Genomic DNA, 15,448 nt, shown 5'->3' with positions numbered 1-15,448 from the left:
TTCAGCTATGACACCTCCGACCAGCGCCTGATCTCTAAAATCTACATGATTCTGTCAAAACTCAACCACAAAAAGACAAACAACCCAATCAAGAAGTGGGAAAGGATATGAACACACATTTCACTAAAGAAGATATTCAGGCAGCCAACAGATACATGAGAAAATGCTCTCGATCATTAGCCATTAGAGAAATGCAAATTAAAACTACGATGAGATTCCATCTCACACCAGCAAGGCTGGCATTAATCCAAAAAACACAAAATAATAAATGTTGGAGAGGCTGCGGAGAGATTGGAACTCTCATACACTGCTGGTGGGAATGTAAAATGGTACAACCACTTTGGAAATCCATCTGGCGTTATCTTAAACAGTTAGAAATAGAACTACCTTACAACCCAGAAATCCCACTCCTCGGAATATACCCTAGAGATACAAGAGCCTTCATACAAACAGATATATGCACACCCATGTTTATTGCAGCTCTGTTTACAATAGCAAAAAGTTGGAAGCAACCAAGGTGTCCATCAATGGATGAATGGGTAAATAAATTGTGGTATATTCACACAATGGAATACTACGCATCAATAAAGAACAGTGACGAATCTCTGAAACATTTCATAACATGGAGGAACCTGGAAGGCATTAGGCTTAGCGAAATCAGTCAGAGGCAAAAGGACAAATATTGTATAAGACCACTATTATAAGATCTTGAGAAATAGTAAACCTGAGAAGAACACATACTTTTGTGGTTACGAGGCGGGGAGGGAGGGAGGGAGGGAGAGGGTTTTTTATTGATTAATCAGTAGATAAGAACTGCTTTAGGTGAAGGGAAAGACAACACTCAATACATGGAAGGTCAGCTCAATTGGACTGGACCAAAAGCAAAGATGTTTCCGGGATAAAATGAATGCTTTAAAGGTCAGCGGAGCAAGCGCGGGGGTCTGGGGAACATGGTTTGCGGGGACTTCTAAGTCAATTGGCAAAATAATTCTATTATGAAATCATTCTGCATCCCACTTTGAAATGCGGCGTCTGGGGTCTTAAATGCTAACGAGCAGCCATCTAAGATGCATCAATTGGTCTCAACCCACCTGGAGCAAAGGAAAATGAAGAACACCAAGGCCACACGACAACTAAGAGCCCAAGAGACAGAAAGGGCCACATGAACCAGAGACCTACATCATCCTGAGACCAGAAGAACTAGTTGGTGCCCGGCCACAATCGATGACTGCCCTGACAGGGAGCACAGCAGAGGACCCCTGAGGGAGCAGGAGATCAGTGGGATACAGACCCCAAATTCTCATAAAAAGACCAAACTTAATGGTCTGACTAAGACTAGAGGAATCCTGGCGGCCATGCTCCCCAGACCTTCTGTTGGCACAGGACAGGAACCATCCCCGGAGACAACTCATCAGACATGAAAGGGACTGGTCAGCGGGTGGGAGAGAGACGCTGATGAAGAGTGAGCTAATTATATTAGGTGGACACTTGAGATTGTGTTGGCAACTCTTGTCTGGAGGGGGGATGGGAGGATAGAGAGAGAGGGAAGCCGGCAAAATTGTCAAGAAAGGAGAGACTGAAAGGGCTGACTCAATAGGGGGAGAGCAAGTGGGAGTAGGGAGTGAGATGTATGTAAACTTATATGTGACAGACTGATTGGATTTGTAAACGTTCACTTGAAGCTTAATAAAAGTTATTAAAAAAAAAAAACAAAACAAGACTAACACAGCCCTGGGGCAAGGACTAGAAAGCAGGAGGAGTCAGGAAAGCTGGTGATAGGGAACCCAAGATTGAGCAGGGGGAGTGTTGACATGTCATGGGGTTGTGAACCAATGTCATAAAACAATATGTGTACTAACTGTTTAATGAGAAACTAGTTTCTTCTGTAAACCTTCATCTAAAGTACAATAAAAATAAGTAAATAAATAAAATAAAAATTAAAAAAAAAAAAAAGGATTATGTTAAGGTTGATAAGGCCATTTTACTTAGCAGGGACTAAACTGTCAATGTAAAAATTGTCCTTACTTGACATGGTTGGAAAGCCGTCTTCACATTGTGATAAACAGACACCACCTAAATGCTGACTAGCTGTCAAATCTGCAGATTCTAAAACCCTATAATAGAAAGAATATAATTTTAAATTATGCACAAATATAGCCAGTTTATCTCTACACAAAGAATCCAAGAACTCACTAAGATTGTACACAAAATATTGCATCTATATATTCTTAAGTTGTGAGTCTGTAACTTTTACCACATTATCTGAGAGTACCAAGGCTTCCCAAAAGCCAAAAACTGAGTCTAGCAAGATACAAGTGAAGAGTTGTTGTTGTCAGGTGCTGTCGAGTTGATTTCGACTAATAATGATACCATGTGACAGAGTAGAACTGCCCCATAGGGTTTTCTAGGCTGTAATCTTTTTTTTTTTTTTTTTTTTAATCTTTACAGAAGCAGACCGCCAGGACTTTCTCTCTCTAAGCAGCTGGGTGGGTTCGAACTGCCAACCTTCTGGTTAGCAGCAGAGTGCTTAATCATTTATGCTACCAGGGAGCAGAATGATGAAATACTGTAAACAAAAATAGGCCGGGATTTAATGGATGACATTCTCAGAACAATCTCACTGTAGACAGAAGGAAGTGAAGCAGTATGCTGCTACATACTGCAATATGAGTTGTAAAGCAGTGAAATTGATAAGATTATTGAATAAAAGATTATTTAAGTTGGTTTTAAGTCACACTGACTTCAATAAATCAAAACATACTGTTTCATTTCGATTTACTAAATGATATATTTTCTGTATTGCTTTGAAGGTATACAGAAGATTTATTTTTATTTCTCTAGAACCCTGGTCAAAAAGTTTCTCTACACAGTGTTCACTAGGAATACTTCAAGGAAAAGAGAACTCTATCTATAGTAAGATACTATTTGACTTTCTGGGCACATCTGAAAGTCTGGAAAATATGATACCCTAAAATGTTTGTTATCTATCTATTCTCTTGTAGGTACTCTGGAAAGATATTTTTTCATGGAAGGATAAAGTATTTTTGGAATCCTAAATATGTTATCAAGTTTTCCAAACTTTAGCTAAGCTCCAGTTTCTACCGTTTGTTGCTGGACTTGGAGAGTGTGGCAAAGGGTAGAAGAAAATGCATGAGGGCAAAGAGGAGGCACTAACTGCCAGAAAATTCGGATTATCGCCCTGGCTCTGCTACTAATTTGATATCTGAAACAACGATCACTTGATTTGTTTTATCTGGTCCCTCTATTAAAAAATAGGGACAACACCACAGAAGAGTATATACGGATCAACTACAAAGCACCTATCAGATCCCCATCCCTGCCCCAACCCAGGAAAAATGTCTTCCTGGAAACCAGCTTAATGAATACCTTATTTACATTTTCTAAACAGGTATATAACATGCTTACTTTTTCAGTTGATCCACATCAGAGTTACTTTCTGGCAAGACCCTGATTCCCCGACCGTAACTGGTACCTCCATGGAGATGAAACTCTAGGGCTAATAATGTTGACTGAGTCTCGGAATTCACTGACTGAAGTTTGGTATGGAGGCTATAAATCCTAAGAAAGCATCCAATCTAAAAACAGATATTTATTTAGAAAGTGAGAGAAAAAAAACAAAACAAACATCTTCTGCTAGTCAAAATATTTAACAACCAATATGGCAGGGGCACTGACCAATAAGAATGAGCAAAGGCTGGCTGGTATGTTAAGCCACTGTTTACTGGCTGAATATCAGCCCAATGGACACTATATCAAAAAGAAAATGTCAGTATCTATGTCTATATCTATCCAAATATCCTTTCAATTGTTAAGATATATGCCCAGAGACAATAAAATGTGAAAAACAATATTGCACCTTAGCACAGGTAAAACATAGTAGTTAAGAAATACATTGCCGAAACAAAATTCAAGCACTCTCTTTCATTAGGGTTTCTGAAAATACACTTATGTAAAGTAAGATTTAGTCCAATATAATCACTTAAACTCTCATTATGGAAACACCAGAAATTTTTTTTTTTTTAATTTGCTAGTTATTTCCTAACAACAAGCACCCCTTTATCTCACAAGGTCGATGGAAGGAAAACTTTTTAAAGAAAGCATTTATGCCAGCATCACCACTGTATGAAACACACTCTCTGAGTTCAAACACAGAAAACCAATTAAAGATTTAAACCTTGAATTTGACTTGATCAGCCTCCACAACGAGATTTTGCAGGCTAGATTCTGTGATTATTCTACTTTGGTCACGTGGTACAAATATTCTACAGTTACTTTCAGATGGCTTGCCAAAAGTTCTAAAAATGCCTTTATATAGAATTTGAGATTTTCTTCTAACGAAGAAGACTTCAAATGAGAGAAATGCAGAATGTTATTCAAAGAACTTACTGCCTACCCAAAAGGAGCTAGGTAAACTGAATCACATGTTGACAATGTATTTTTATGAAGAAAAATTTACACATGAGTTGGCAACTTGAAACCTCATTTGCATAAAAACTCCTGACTACTCCAAGATGGTGGGGCTACCATTCGCTTTTTCTCTACAAACTCAGGATTGAGTAACAGTGGTGAGATTGTACGTAAAAGATAAGCTAAATAAAGGGGGCGGGGGGAGACGAGGCAGTGAACCAATCTCCCACCTCTGCTTATTGTTGCTTCTCTTAATTATATTCCTCATCACACCTTATAGGTCTAATGGAGGAGACATATGGGGAAATAAAAATTCATACTTCCAGGCTGTTGTTGTTAGGTGCCATCAAGCCCATTCTGACTCACAGCAACCTTATGTACAAAAGAACAAAACACTGCCAGGTCCTGCTCCATCCTCATAATCTTTGCTACATTTGACCAATAACTGCAGACACTGTGTCAATCCATCTTGTTGAGGGTCTTCCTCTTTTTCACTGGTCCTCTATTTTACCAAGCATGATGTCCTTCTCCAGGGACTGGTCCCTCCTGATAACATGTCCAAAGTATGTAAGATGTAGTCTTACCATCCTTGCTTCTAAGGAGCATCCTGGCTGTACTTGGTCCAAGACAGATTTGCTCGTTCTTCTGGCAGTCCGTGGTATATTCAATATTCTTCGCCAACACCACAATTCAAAGATAACAACTCTTCTTCAGTCTTCCTTTATTCATTGTCCAGCTTTCACATGCATATGAGGTGAATGAAAACACCATGGCTTGGGTCATGTGCACCTTAGTCCTCAAAGTGACATCTTTGCTTTTGAACACTCGAAAGAGGTCTTTTGCAGCAGATTTGCCCAATGCAATGTATCGTCTGATTTCTTGACTGCTGCTTCCATGGGCGTTGGCTGTGGATCCAAGTAAAATGAAATCCTTGACTTCAGTCTTTTCTCCATTTATCATGTTGTTGTTTACTGGTCCAGTTGTGAGGATTTCTGTTTTCTTTATGTTGAGATGTAATTCATACTGAAGGCTGTGGTCTTTGATATTCATCAATAAGTGCTTCAAGTACTCTTCATTTTTAGCAAGCAAGGTTTTCTTATCTGCATATCACAGATTGTTAATGAGTCTTCTTCCAATCCTGATGCCGTGTTCCTCTTCATATAGTCCAGCTTCTTGGATTATTTGCTCAGCATACAGACTGAATTAGAATGGATGCACACCTTTCCTGACTTTAAACCACGCAGTATCCCCTTGTTCTATTTGAAAGGCTGCCTCTTGGTCTAAGTACAGGTTCCTCATGAGCACAATTAAGTGTTCTGGAATTCCCATTCTTCACAATGTGATCCGTAATTTCTTGTGATTCACACAGTGAAATGACTTTGCATAGTCAATACGACATAGGTAAACATTTTTCTGGTATGAACTGTGGAACAGACCATCAATTGCTCATATGCAAATTCAAGTTGAAGTTGAAGAAATTAGAAGTCCACAAGAGCCAAAGTACGACTTCGGGTATATCTTACCTGAATTTAGAGACCATCTAAAGAATAAAAAAATAGATGCATGAAATTGAAGCAATCAATACTAATGACTGAAGACCAGATAAGTTGTGGAATGACATCAAGGACACCGCACATGAAGAAAGCAACAGGTCATTAAAAAGACAAAAGCTGATGTCAGAAGAGACTCTGAAACTTGCTCTTGAACGTCAAGTAGTTAAAGCAAACAGAAGAAATTATAAAGTACAAGGGCTGAAGAGAAGATTTCAAAGGGCAGTTCGAGAACACAAAGAAAAATATAGTGAAATGTCCAAAGACTTGGAGATAGAAAACCAAAAGGGAAGAACACCTTTGGCATTCCTCGAGCTGAAAGAACTGAAGAAAAATTGAAGCCTCGAGTTGCAGTACTGAAAGGTACTAAGGGAAAATATTAAAAGACCCAGGAAGCATCAAAAGAATATAATAGGAATACAAAGAGTCACTGTACCAAAAAGAATTGGTTAACATTTAAACATTTCACGAGGTAGCATATGATAAAGAATCAATGGTAATGAAGGAAGAAGTCCAAGCTGCACTCAAGGCATTGGTGAAAAACAAGGCTCCAGGAATTGACGAAATACCAACTGAGATGTTTCAACAAAAGGATGCAGTACTGGAAGTGCTCAAACATCTATGCCAAGCAATTTGGAAGACAGTTACCTGGCCAACCAACTGGAAGAGATCCATATTTGCACCCATTTCAAAGAAAGAAGATCCAACAAAATACAAAAATTATTGAACAATATCATTAATATCCCAAAAACAAAAAAACCATGCCGTCGAGTTGATTCTTACTCCTATCACACACACGTAAAATTTTGCTGAAGATCATTCAAAAGCGATTACAACAGTACACTGATAGGGAACTGCCAGAAATTCAAGCTGTATTCAGAAGAGGATATGTAACAAGGCATACCATTGCAGATGTCAGATGGATCATGGCTGAAAGCAGGGAGTATCAGAAAGATGTTTACACTCCCAGATAAAAAAAAAAACCAAAACCCATTGCCATCGAGTCGCTTCCGACTCATAGCGACCCTATAGGACAGAGTAGAACTCCCCCACAGAATTTCCAAGGAGCGCCTGGTGGATTCGGACTGCTGGCCTTTTGGTTAGCAGCCATAGCACTTAACCACTATGCCACCAGGGTTTCCATTACTACCCCAGATACTACCCCATATTTCCCAAGGGGCTTTTTCCCATCCAGTTATGGGTCTGTGAGGAAGAGGTAGTTATTTAGTATTCTCTGATTTCTTTTGCACATATCTGTATCATGTCTGAGGAGCAAGGTAAAGAGACAGTGAGAAAAGGAAAACACAAAAAGAAAGTAAGAACACAAAACTAACTTTCCTCATAGTCTACAAAGTGGAATATGCATGAAAATATAAAAATCCCTATTTCTATTTATTTTTCTTATTCTATTTATACCTTTATTGTTTTTTCATTCTTTTTTAATATACATAATATACTGGTAATAGTCCAAGTATATAATCTACAAAAGACTGGAAAGAAGCCTAAATACATGGAAAAAGATACTATATTAATAAATACTTAGTATTAAAATTTTATTATTAAAACGGTAATATTCCCAGAATTAATCTTTGCATTTAATGCAATTTCAATCAAAACCCCCAGTGTCTTTCATGGAATTTGGAAAGTTGATCCTTAAGTTATACAAAAGAGAATAGCCAAGTCAATTTTGAGTAAGAAAGGGGACTTGCACTTTTTAGTATCATTTAAAAATAAAGTAAGACAGTATGGTATTAAAGCAGAGACACATGTACCAACATGGATAAATCTTAAAAATATGTCAAAGGAAAAAGGAAATTTGCAGAGTGACACACTGTAGTTTTCAGATAAATGTACATAAAATAAAGCAAAATAAACATGGGTGCACATGCCTACATGTAGGGATAAAAGAGAGGAGGCTTAAGAACAATGAAAATGACATCAGGCAGGAGCACAGGGAAGAATCAATGTGTAAAGAATAAATTGTGGTTTCCAGAAACTCCTTCTGGAGGCAGCACTGCGTTTTTTTTAAGTTTGGCTAACTATACGATGAAACGTGCCAGATGTTCTACTGCAACAGACAGGCACTGCTTGTCCATAATGTCATAAGATTCCAAATATCCAAGTGAGGGAGTCATAACCGAAAGATTTAAAAAATACAATTTAAAGATCCATTTCAATACACAAACACTAAACAAACAAGCAAATATGGCTATCAAGAAATCACTACCTCTTTAGACATAATCAAAATACCCCCCCTATAAACCGTCAAGAATTTCCGTTTAGGTTTATCATTTCTAATTTCTTGTGTATGTCTCAAAACAACAAATCAAACTAGTGCCTGGGTCAATGAAAACCCAAATATAATATGACTACATATGTTTCATAAATTTCTTTTAATTGTATCAGGATAAGGTGGAGCTATTAGTGGCACAGTGGTTAAGTGCTCTGCTGCTAACCAAAAGGTCAGCAGTTGGAATCCACCAATTGTTCCTTGGAAACACCATGGGGTAGTTCCACTCTGTCCTATACGGTCACTATGAGTCAGAATTGACTTGATGGCAATAGGTTTGGTTGGTTTGTTTGTCAGCATAAGACTGAGAATTTAAAAATAGGACTTTAGTTTTGGAATGTGTTTGCACGTTTGTGTCTATGTAAAATGTTTAGAAAATAACATAAGTTACTTTTAAAAGTAAGATTTAAGAAAACGTTAAGGGCAATTTTGGTTGCAAAATGTACCATTTATATAAGTTGATTATATCAGAATTTATAATCACCATAATTGTTCTACTTATTTTAAAAAACACTTTTTTCCTTCCTGTTCCTATACAACATAAATCTCTTGAATTGGTTCCACGTATTTTGGTATAAAAGTGCAATTTTGAACAGCTGTCTCCAAGTGCTGATAATGATTCACTTCTGTCGATGTCATCTGACTCTGGGAAGTCCTTAAACTAAAGTGAAATGTTACAGCAGCTGTCTCAAAACGAACGTGATGTCAGTGCACATTAAACAGGGGTTGGACTTGTCCTGTTTACCTACACAGAAAATCCTTTTCATTTTTATACGCTGTTACAGGTAAATAATATAAAGACGCCACGGTGGCTGTCTTTAGAGAATTAAAGTGCCATATTTTTTTTTATACTTTAATCATGTGTGCTCCTCTCACCCTCTAGTGGGGAAAATAAAACACACTGAAAAGGGAAAGAAGGAAAAAAATCTGAAAAAATTCACAGCACTTATTCATTCAGCAGCGGATACTATTTTCTTTGTCCTTACGGAAAGCACCATGCTAGACACTGTTCAGGACTTAGACAAGGAAAACAGGAAAGCAGGGGAACAGAAAGACCTACGGAAGCAGCACGGGGAAAAGGGAAGCAAGGAAATGTGAGAGTAGGTATGAAGAGTGTGGGAGTGAGGTGAATCTAACACGTAAATTCATATAAGATCTCTACATGTTACTTTATGGATATGGTACTGATGAAGAATACTGAATATACCACGGACTGCCAAAAGAATGAACAAATTTGTCTTGGAAGAAGTACAGCCAGAATGCTCCTTAGGAGCAAGGATGGAGAGGCTACATCTCACATACTTTGGGTGTATCAGGACCCCTCAGTCCCTGGAGAAGGACATAATGCTTGATGTCTAGTCATCTAGTGCTGCTATGGCACAGATACCACAAGTGGATGGCTTTATCAAACAGAAGTTTATTCTCGCACAGTCTAGTAGGCTTGAAGTCTGAATTCAGGCCACCAGCTCCAGGGGAAGGCTTTCTCTCTCTGTTGGCTCCAGAGGAAGGTCCTTGTCATGAATCTTCCTCCAGTCTAGGAGTTTCCCAGTACAGGAACCATAGGTCCAAAGGACACGCTCTGCTCCTGGTGCTGCTTTCTCGGTAGTAGGAAGGCCCCCTTGTCTCTCTGCTCCTTTCTCTTTTTTTATCTCAAAAGAGATTGGCTTCAAAAGGAACCTAATCTCATAGATTGAGTCTTACCTCATTAACATAACTGCTGCTAATCCCATCTCATTAACATCATAGAGATAGAATTTACAACACATAGGAAAAACACCAACTCGATGGCACCTAACAACAATATTTTTGTAGCAAAGCTGTGCATGGCTTTAAGATATTCAGGAAACGTTCTTTAAACAAGTTGTTCAATCCATTATGAATTAAGATATCTTTTAATAATTTATTTTAAACACATTTTATAAGAAGTAAAAAAATAAATTTGAAGCTGACTTCTAGACTCCAAATACCACCTATTAATGCGATTTACCCCCCAATTTATAAAAATAGAAAGTAACAAACATGTTTGCTACTGAAGTATCACCTTCAGAGATCTTGCCACTCGAACATGGTTGTCATAGACCAAAATGTCTATCGCCAGATTTTGCAGCTGATGGATGAAACTTAAATCACCTTCAAGAACAAGGTCCTGTATTAAGACCCTCCAAGATGGAAATGGTGTCCTGGTGCCATCCCATACCTGTCACATAAGGGCAGAGCAAAGTTTGATGATCATTTTGTAAAACTCCTGATGCTAAAAAGAGATTTTTATGCTATATAACTTTAAAGTAATTAAATGTGTGTTCCTAATTATCTGCAGCACTTAGAACGTGCACTATTTTTTGGCTGTAAGAGGCCCACATTACGAACTATGGATAATGTGGACAATGCCAAAGAATGTAAAGAAGAAAATAAAAATTTGCATTATGACCCTAGAAAAATAGTAACATATTGTTGCATTTACTTCATTTTTTTCTTCTGTGTGCTTGTAAATTACATCTATATATCTATAAATTTTAAACGAAGTGGCATATTTTGCTTTTCATTTCTCAGTTTATTATTGAATATTTCAACAGGCAGTTCTAATATTCTTCTAAAATATGCTTTTCAATGGGTTCATATTATTTCATGGTATGGGTGCACCTAAATTTATTTAACCCTTTACTGATCAGGTAGGTTGTTTTGAACATTTCTGCTATTTTAAATAGTTCACTAATTACTATCTTGTATATAAACCTTTGAGTATGTCTGCTAATTTTCTTAGGATTAATTCTTAGCTCTCAGAAATGTACGCTGACCTTTGCCCATATGAAAAAGTAAATAGTACAAATTTGAATTAGTCCCTTTAATATGAAGATTTTCTCGTTTGTGTGTTTTTTTTTTTTGGTCTCCAAACTGCATTACATGTTTGATGCACAAACTATCTACCAGCTCTGGGTATGAATGATCTCTTGCCGATTACAAAAACACACTGAAAAGATGAGGCTTTATGAACACTGTGGCTATTCAAAAAATATTATATCTGTACTTAAAGAAAAACCCAGTTTAAAAGCTTATTGTTCAGGAAGTGTACAAGCATAGGCAAAGGGAGAAAATCTGAACTAATGTCAGTGGGTCTACAGATTTATTAAATTATAATTTTAATGGAAACCATTGGTATAACATGACTACCAGAAACATGAAAATAAATGCATTGTGGTATATTAGTGTTGTATTCGGGCTGAGATAGGAAATACTTAGGCTGTACTCCATGCTGACCAGATCTGGTATGGAGTAATGTTTTTAAAAGAGTAAGCTAAAGAATTGTTTCAGTTATACTAGAAATATTAATGTCAGAAGAAAAAATATCATTCATAGCTCTACTTCTCAGAGATAACACCAGTAAAATATTGCTATTTATTCTTCCAGATACACTTTTGCTCTGTATATGCAAATTTTTAGTACATAACTGAAACTGCTTTTATCACTAAATTAAATACTGTGAGCATTTACCTCAGTAAGTGTGTTTACACAATGCCATTTTACAGTCAGAGTATTCCATTATATATGAACAGTGCACACACTTCATTCTCTATTGTTAGCAAATGAATTTTAATTTTTGCTATTGTGAAAAATGAAAGGATATTCTTTTAACTGTATTTCTGTATGCATTTTAAACTATTCCTTAAAATAGATTCATGACAATAGACTTAAAGGTATACAAAGACTTTTGAGATTTATTTTGAAACTGCCCTGAAGAAAGCTTTACTAATTTAATTTCTTACATTTACTTCAGAATGCTGTATTTAAAGTAAGTTCCATGAAAGTTGTTTTCACTTATCTGAAGAGGTTATCTATAAAAATGGGATGTAGGCATATATGTTGTGCTGCCTTGGAGAGAAAATATACAATCAACAGTGTTAGGTAAAAGGTGGCAGATGTTGTCTCAGAATTTAAGAATTTTCCGACAATGTCATAGCCGAAACATGCGAGTTTACCTCTCTGCCCAGAAGACTCCCTGCCACTGTCATTCCCAAGTGCTCAGGAGACAGCACATGCTCATCTGTTAAAGACGCCACACTTGGTGGAAAGTATGACCAGCTGACTAAGATTCCTCCTAACTGTGGATGATTTTATACTGCTTTAGCTTCAGTTTTGTCATATTCATTTAACTTCCTTTATAACATGCATTTACTCTTTTAAAGCATTTCTGTGTATAAATATGAGATATTTTCAACTTCAAAAACTTCGTCTTTAATTCAAAGACTTCTCTTCACTGTGACTTAGTATGTCTAAGTGCCACCACACTCCCTCTCTTGTCCTATTGCTCCAAAGAATCAAGGCAGCAGGGTCAAAGCACTGTTTGCCCAAATGCATCCTCCTAAGATAGGCAAGGGAAAAAAATACTTCACAACCGCCCTCTCTAGAAGCTATTAATGAGCTAAAGTGGGTTTGGTATAAACAAAGGACAGATGGGTCTTACATTACTTTCTTTATCCTGTTGATTCAAAAACAAAAAGCATAAAAAGAACGACAACAACAAACAATTCAAAACTGCCCGTGACCTATCCATGAAGCAGGTGGTAAAGGGATGAGGGAAGAGAATCCAACTTACCAAGAAAGTAAATGAGTGAGAAGGAAGAAGGCCTCCCTGATAGGGAAGCAGAAAGAAACAGAGAGAGCTTCAACTAAGAACAGTAGAAAGCAAGTTGGTATTTTATTATTATTACTATAAGAAATACATAAATAAACATAGCATAAACCATCCAATATGTAGCATATACGATAGGCCGAAGCATAGCAATGACTGTGAGGATGTGCAGGCACGGGCAGTGTTCTTTTCTGTTGTACATGGGGTCGCTATGGGTTGCAACTGACTCAAAGGCACTTAACAACAATGTATTTAGAACACAGACTTAATATTACTTTCTTCTGGAAGGAGGGTGTGAAGAAAAAGTGCAAGAGGACAGCTGTATGATTATCCAGGCTCATCAAAAATTGTGAACTAAATATTAAGTTCTTAATATAATACACAGTATGCATATTTATTATATCAGAATCCTGAAATATAGACTCTTTGCAGATATGTAGGTGATGCTTACAACTCTTAATTTCAAGTAGTAAAAATATCTACCTTTAGAAGAAATGATGTTCCATCTACTTCTGCTTTCCCCAAAAGCTGACAAGTCAGGTCAAAATACTGCATTGGCTGAACATCACACAATTTTAGTAATGTCGAAGAAGATGGGATGTGATTAGATGCCCACACACGTAAGGCTTCTACCCTTTTGTGGTCCTCAGAGGTGAAGTTAAAGTACTTGCTCGAAGTCCGAGGTATGACAGGAGCTCCCAAAGTCCCCTCAAAAGTCAAAGATGCAAAGCCAGAGCTGGTGATACCCTGAGTCTCATTTTTATACACCTGGATCTAAGTAAGTGGGACAAAGTAGAAAACAAAACAAAAACAAACAAAACAGCTTACTGATGCAGAACTGAGGAACTAAAAAACTAGAGACATAAAATCTTGCCAGCACAATTAATAGAGGACATAATTCTTTTTAATTAGCATACGAAATTATAAACTCAACTGGTACTATATCAAGATGTACAAGCACCGAGTAAACTGTAAAACACTATACAAAATTTATTTGTATTTTTTTTTTTTTTTTTTTTAGGGAGTAGACTCCTTGATCCTATCAACTTTACATTTTTACACTTTATTTATTATCTTTTCTATTAAGGTATAACACACAAAAGGAAAAGATACTTAATGACAGTTACCTATGAATGTTATATGAAAAACTAGAACTCTTAAAATATAAAATCTTGAAGTGAATAAAATACAGCTGAGCCTAAGGTTTAATCAGTCTGACTGAGAGCACTGAGGTATGCCATAAGGATTTTTAATTCCTGAATAAATCTGAAGTTATTAAATGCACATACATTTATGATGGTTACATCTTCTTCACGAAGCAGCCTTTCTGTCCTTATGAAATGCTCCCCCCTTTTTATATCTTGTGATACTCTTTGTCTGATATTAACAGTTCTTTCATTTTCTCTACACTTACTGTTTGCTTGGTATAGCCTTTTGCACACGTTTACTTTCAACCTGTTGTAGGTTCATATTTAAAGTGAGCTTCCTGTAGACTGCTTGTACTTGTCATTTGTGCTTTCTTTATCTCTTCCTTGCAATTGGCATGTTTAATCTATTTGCATTTGGTTTCCCATTTGTTCCTTATCCTCTGTATTTTTGCTTGTTAAAAATTATTTCCTTACCTAATGTTCCATTTGTGTTTTCTTTTGGAATTCTTATTTGTTGTTGCTGTCAGATGCTATCGAGTTCAAGCTCCAGCTCATGGTGACCCCATGTACAATAAAATAAAACATGGCCTAATCCTGAGCCATCTTTATGATAGTTGGCATGCTCGAGTCTACTGCTGCAGCCAGTGTGCACTGTGAGTGCCTTCTAACCTTGGGGGCTCAACATCCAGTACTATGTTGGACAATATTCTGTTGTGATCCACAGGATCTTCATTAGCTAATTTTTAGACACAGATTGCCACGACTTTTCTTCCACATTTATCTTAGTCTGGAAGCTTGGCTGAAACCTGTCCACTGTGGGTAACCCTGCAGGTATTTGAAATAGCAGTAGCATTGCTTCCAAAATCATATCAACATGCAAGCTACCACAGTACGACAAATGACAGACAGGTGGTCTTATTAGTGTTCCACTCTTTTCCTCTTAGTTATGAATGAATCCTTAACTTCTTGGAGTCGACATGGAATCAATATTGTTCTACTACATACTTACTACTTGCCATTTCACATTTCCCACTTTCCCATTCCATTTTATACTTTCCACTTCAAAAATGCGTGTGTAATGGTATATTTCCATTTAATCACCCCTAAACTAGAAACTACTTCATTGTTCAACAACACAATAAATAAATTCTGATATATTCAGACAATGGAATACCATCCAGCAAAAAAAATGAACAAGGTAAAACTAAACACGGCAATATAGCTGAAACACTCAAGCATAAGCCAGACATAAAAACAAAAAAAGAAAAAGACAAAAACAAAACATACTGCATATTCTATGCTTCATTTATATAAAGAGTAAATGCAGATGAAACTAACGTATGCTGCAGGAAGTCATGAGAATAGTTTACTCCTTGGTTGGGGGACTTATCCAGGAAGGGATATG

The 15,448-nt window shown here is 37.0% G+C and overlaps 1 protein-coding gene across 6 annotated transcripts in view; it reads right to left on the bottom strand.

The window, feature by feature from the left end:
- The window catches only part of POT1 (protection of telomeres 1), a 133,429-nt gene that overhangs the window by 44,735 nt on the left and 73,246 nt on the right, over nt 1-15,448 (bottom strand). For all 6 annotated transcript variants that reach the window (XM_064289756.1, XM_064289757.1, XM_064289755.1 and 3 more), the window contains 4 exons: nt 13,379-13,669; nt 10,310-10,465; nt 3,427-3,596; nt 2,026-2,114 (listed from right to left, as the gene is read on the bottom strand). In XM_064289756.1, coding sequence (XP_064145826.1) covers nt 2,026-2,114; nt 3,427-3,596; nt 10,310-10,465; nt 13,379-13,669 — 706 coding nt within the window. The remainder of the gene's footprint in view (nt 1-2,025; nt 2,115-3,426; nt 3,597-10,309; nt 10,466-13,378; nt 13,670-15,448) is intronic.

Source organism: Loxodonta africana, chromosome 8, assembly GCF_030014295.1.
Source record: "Loxodonta africana isolate mLoxAfr1 chromosome 8, mLoxAfr1.hap2, whole genome shotgun sequence".
Taxonomy (NCBI): domain Eukaryota; kingdom Metazoa; phylum Chordata; class Mammalia; order Proboscidea; family Elephantidae; genus Loxodonta; species Loxodonta africana.
The sequence above is the reverse complement of the archived record's forward strand: the minus strand, read 5'-3'. Positions and strand labels throughout refer to the sequence as shown.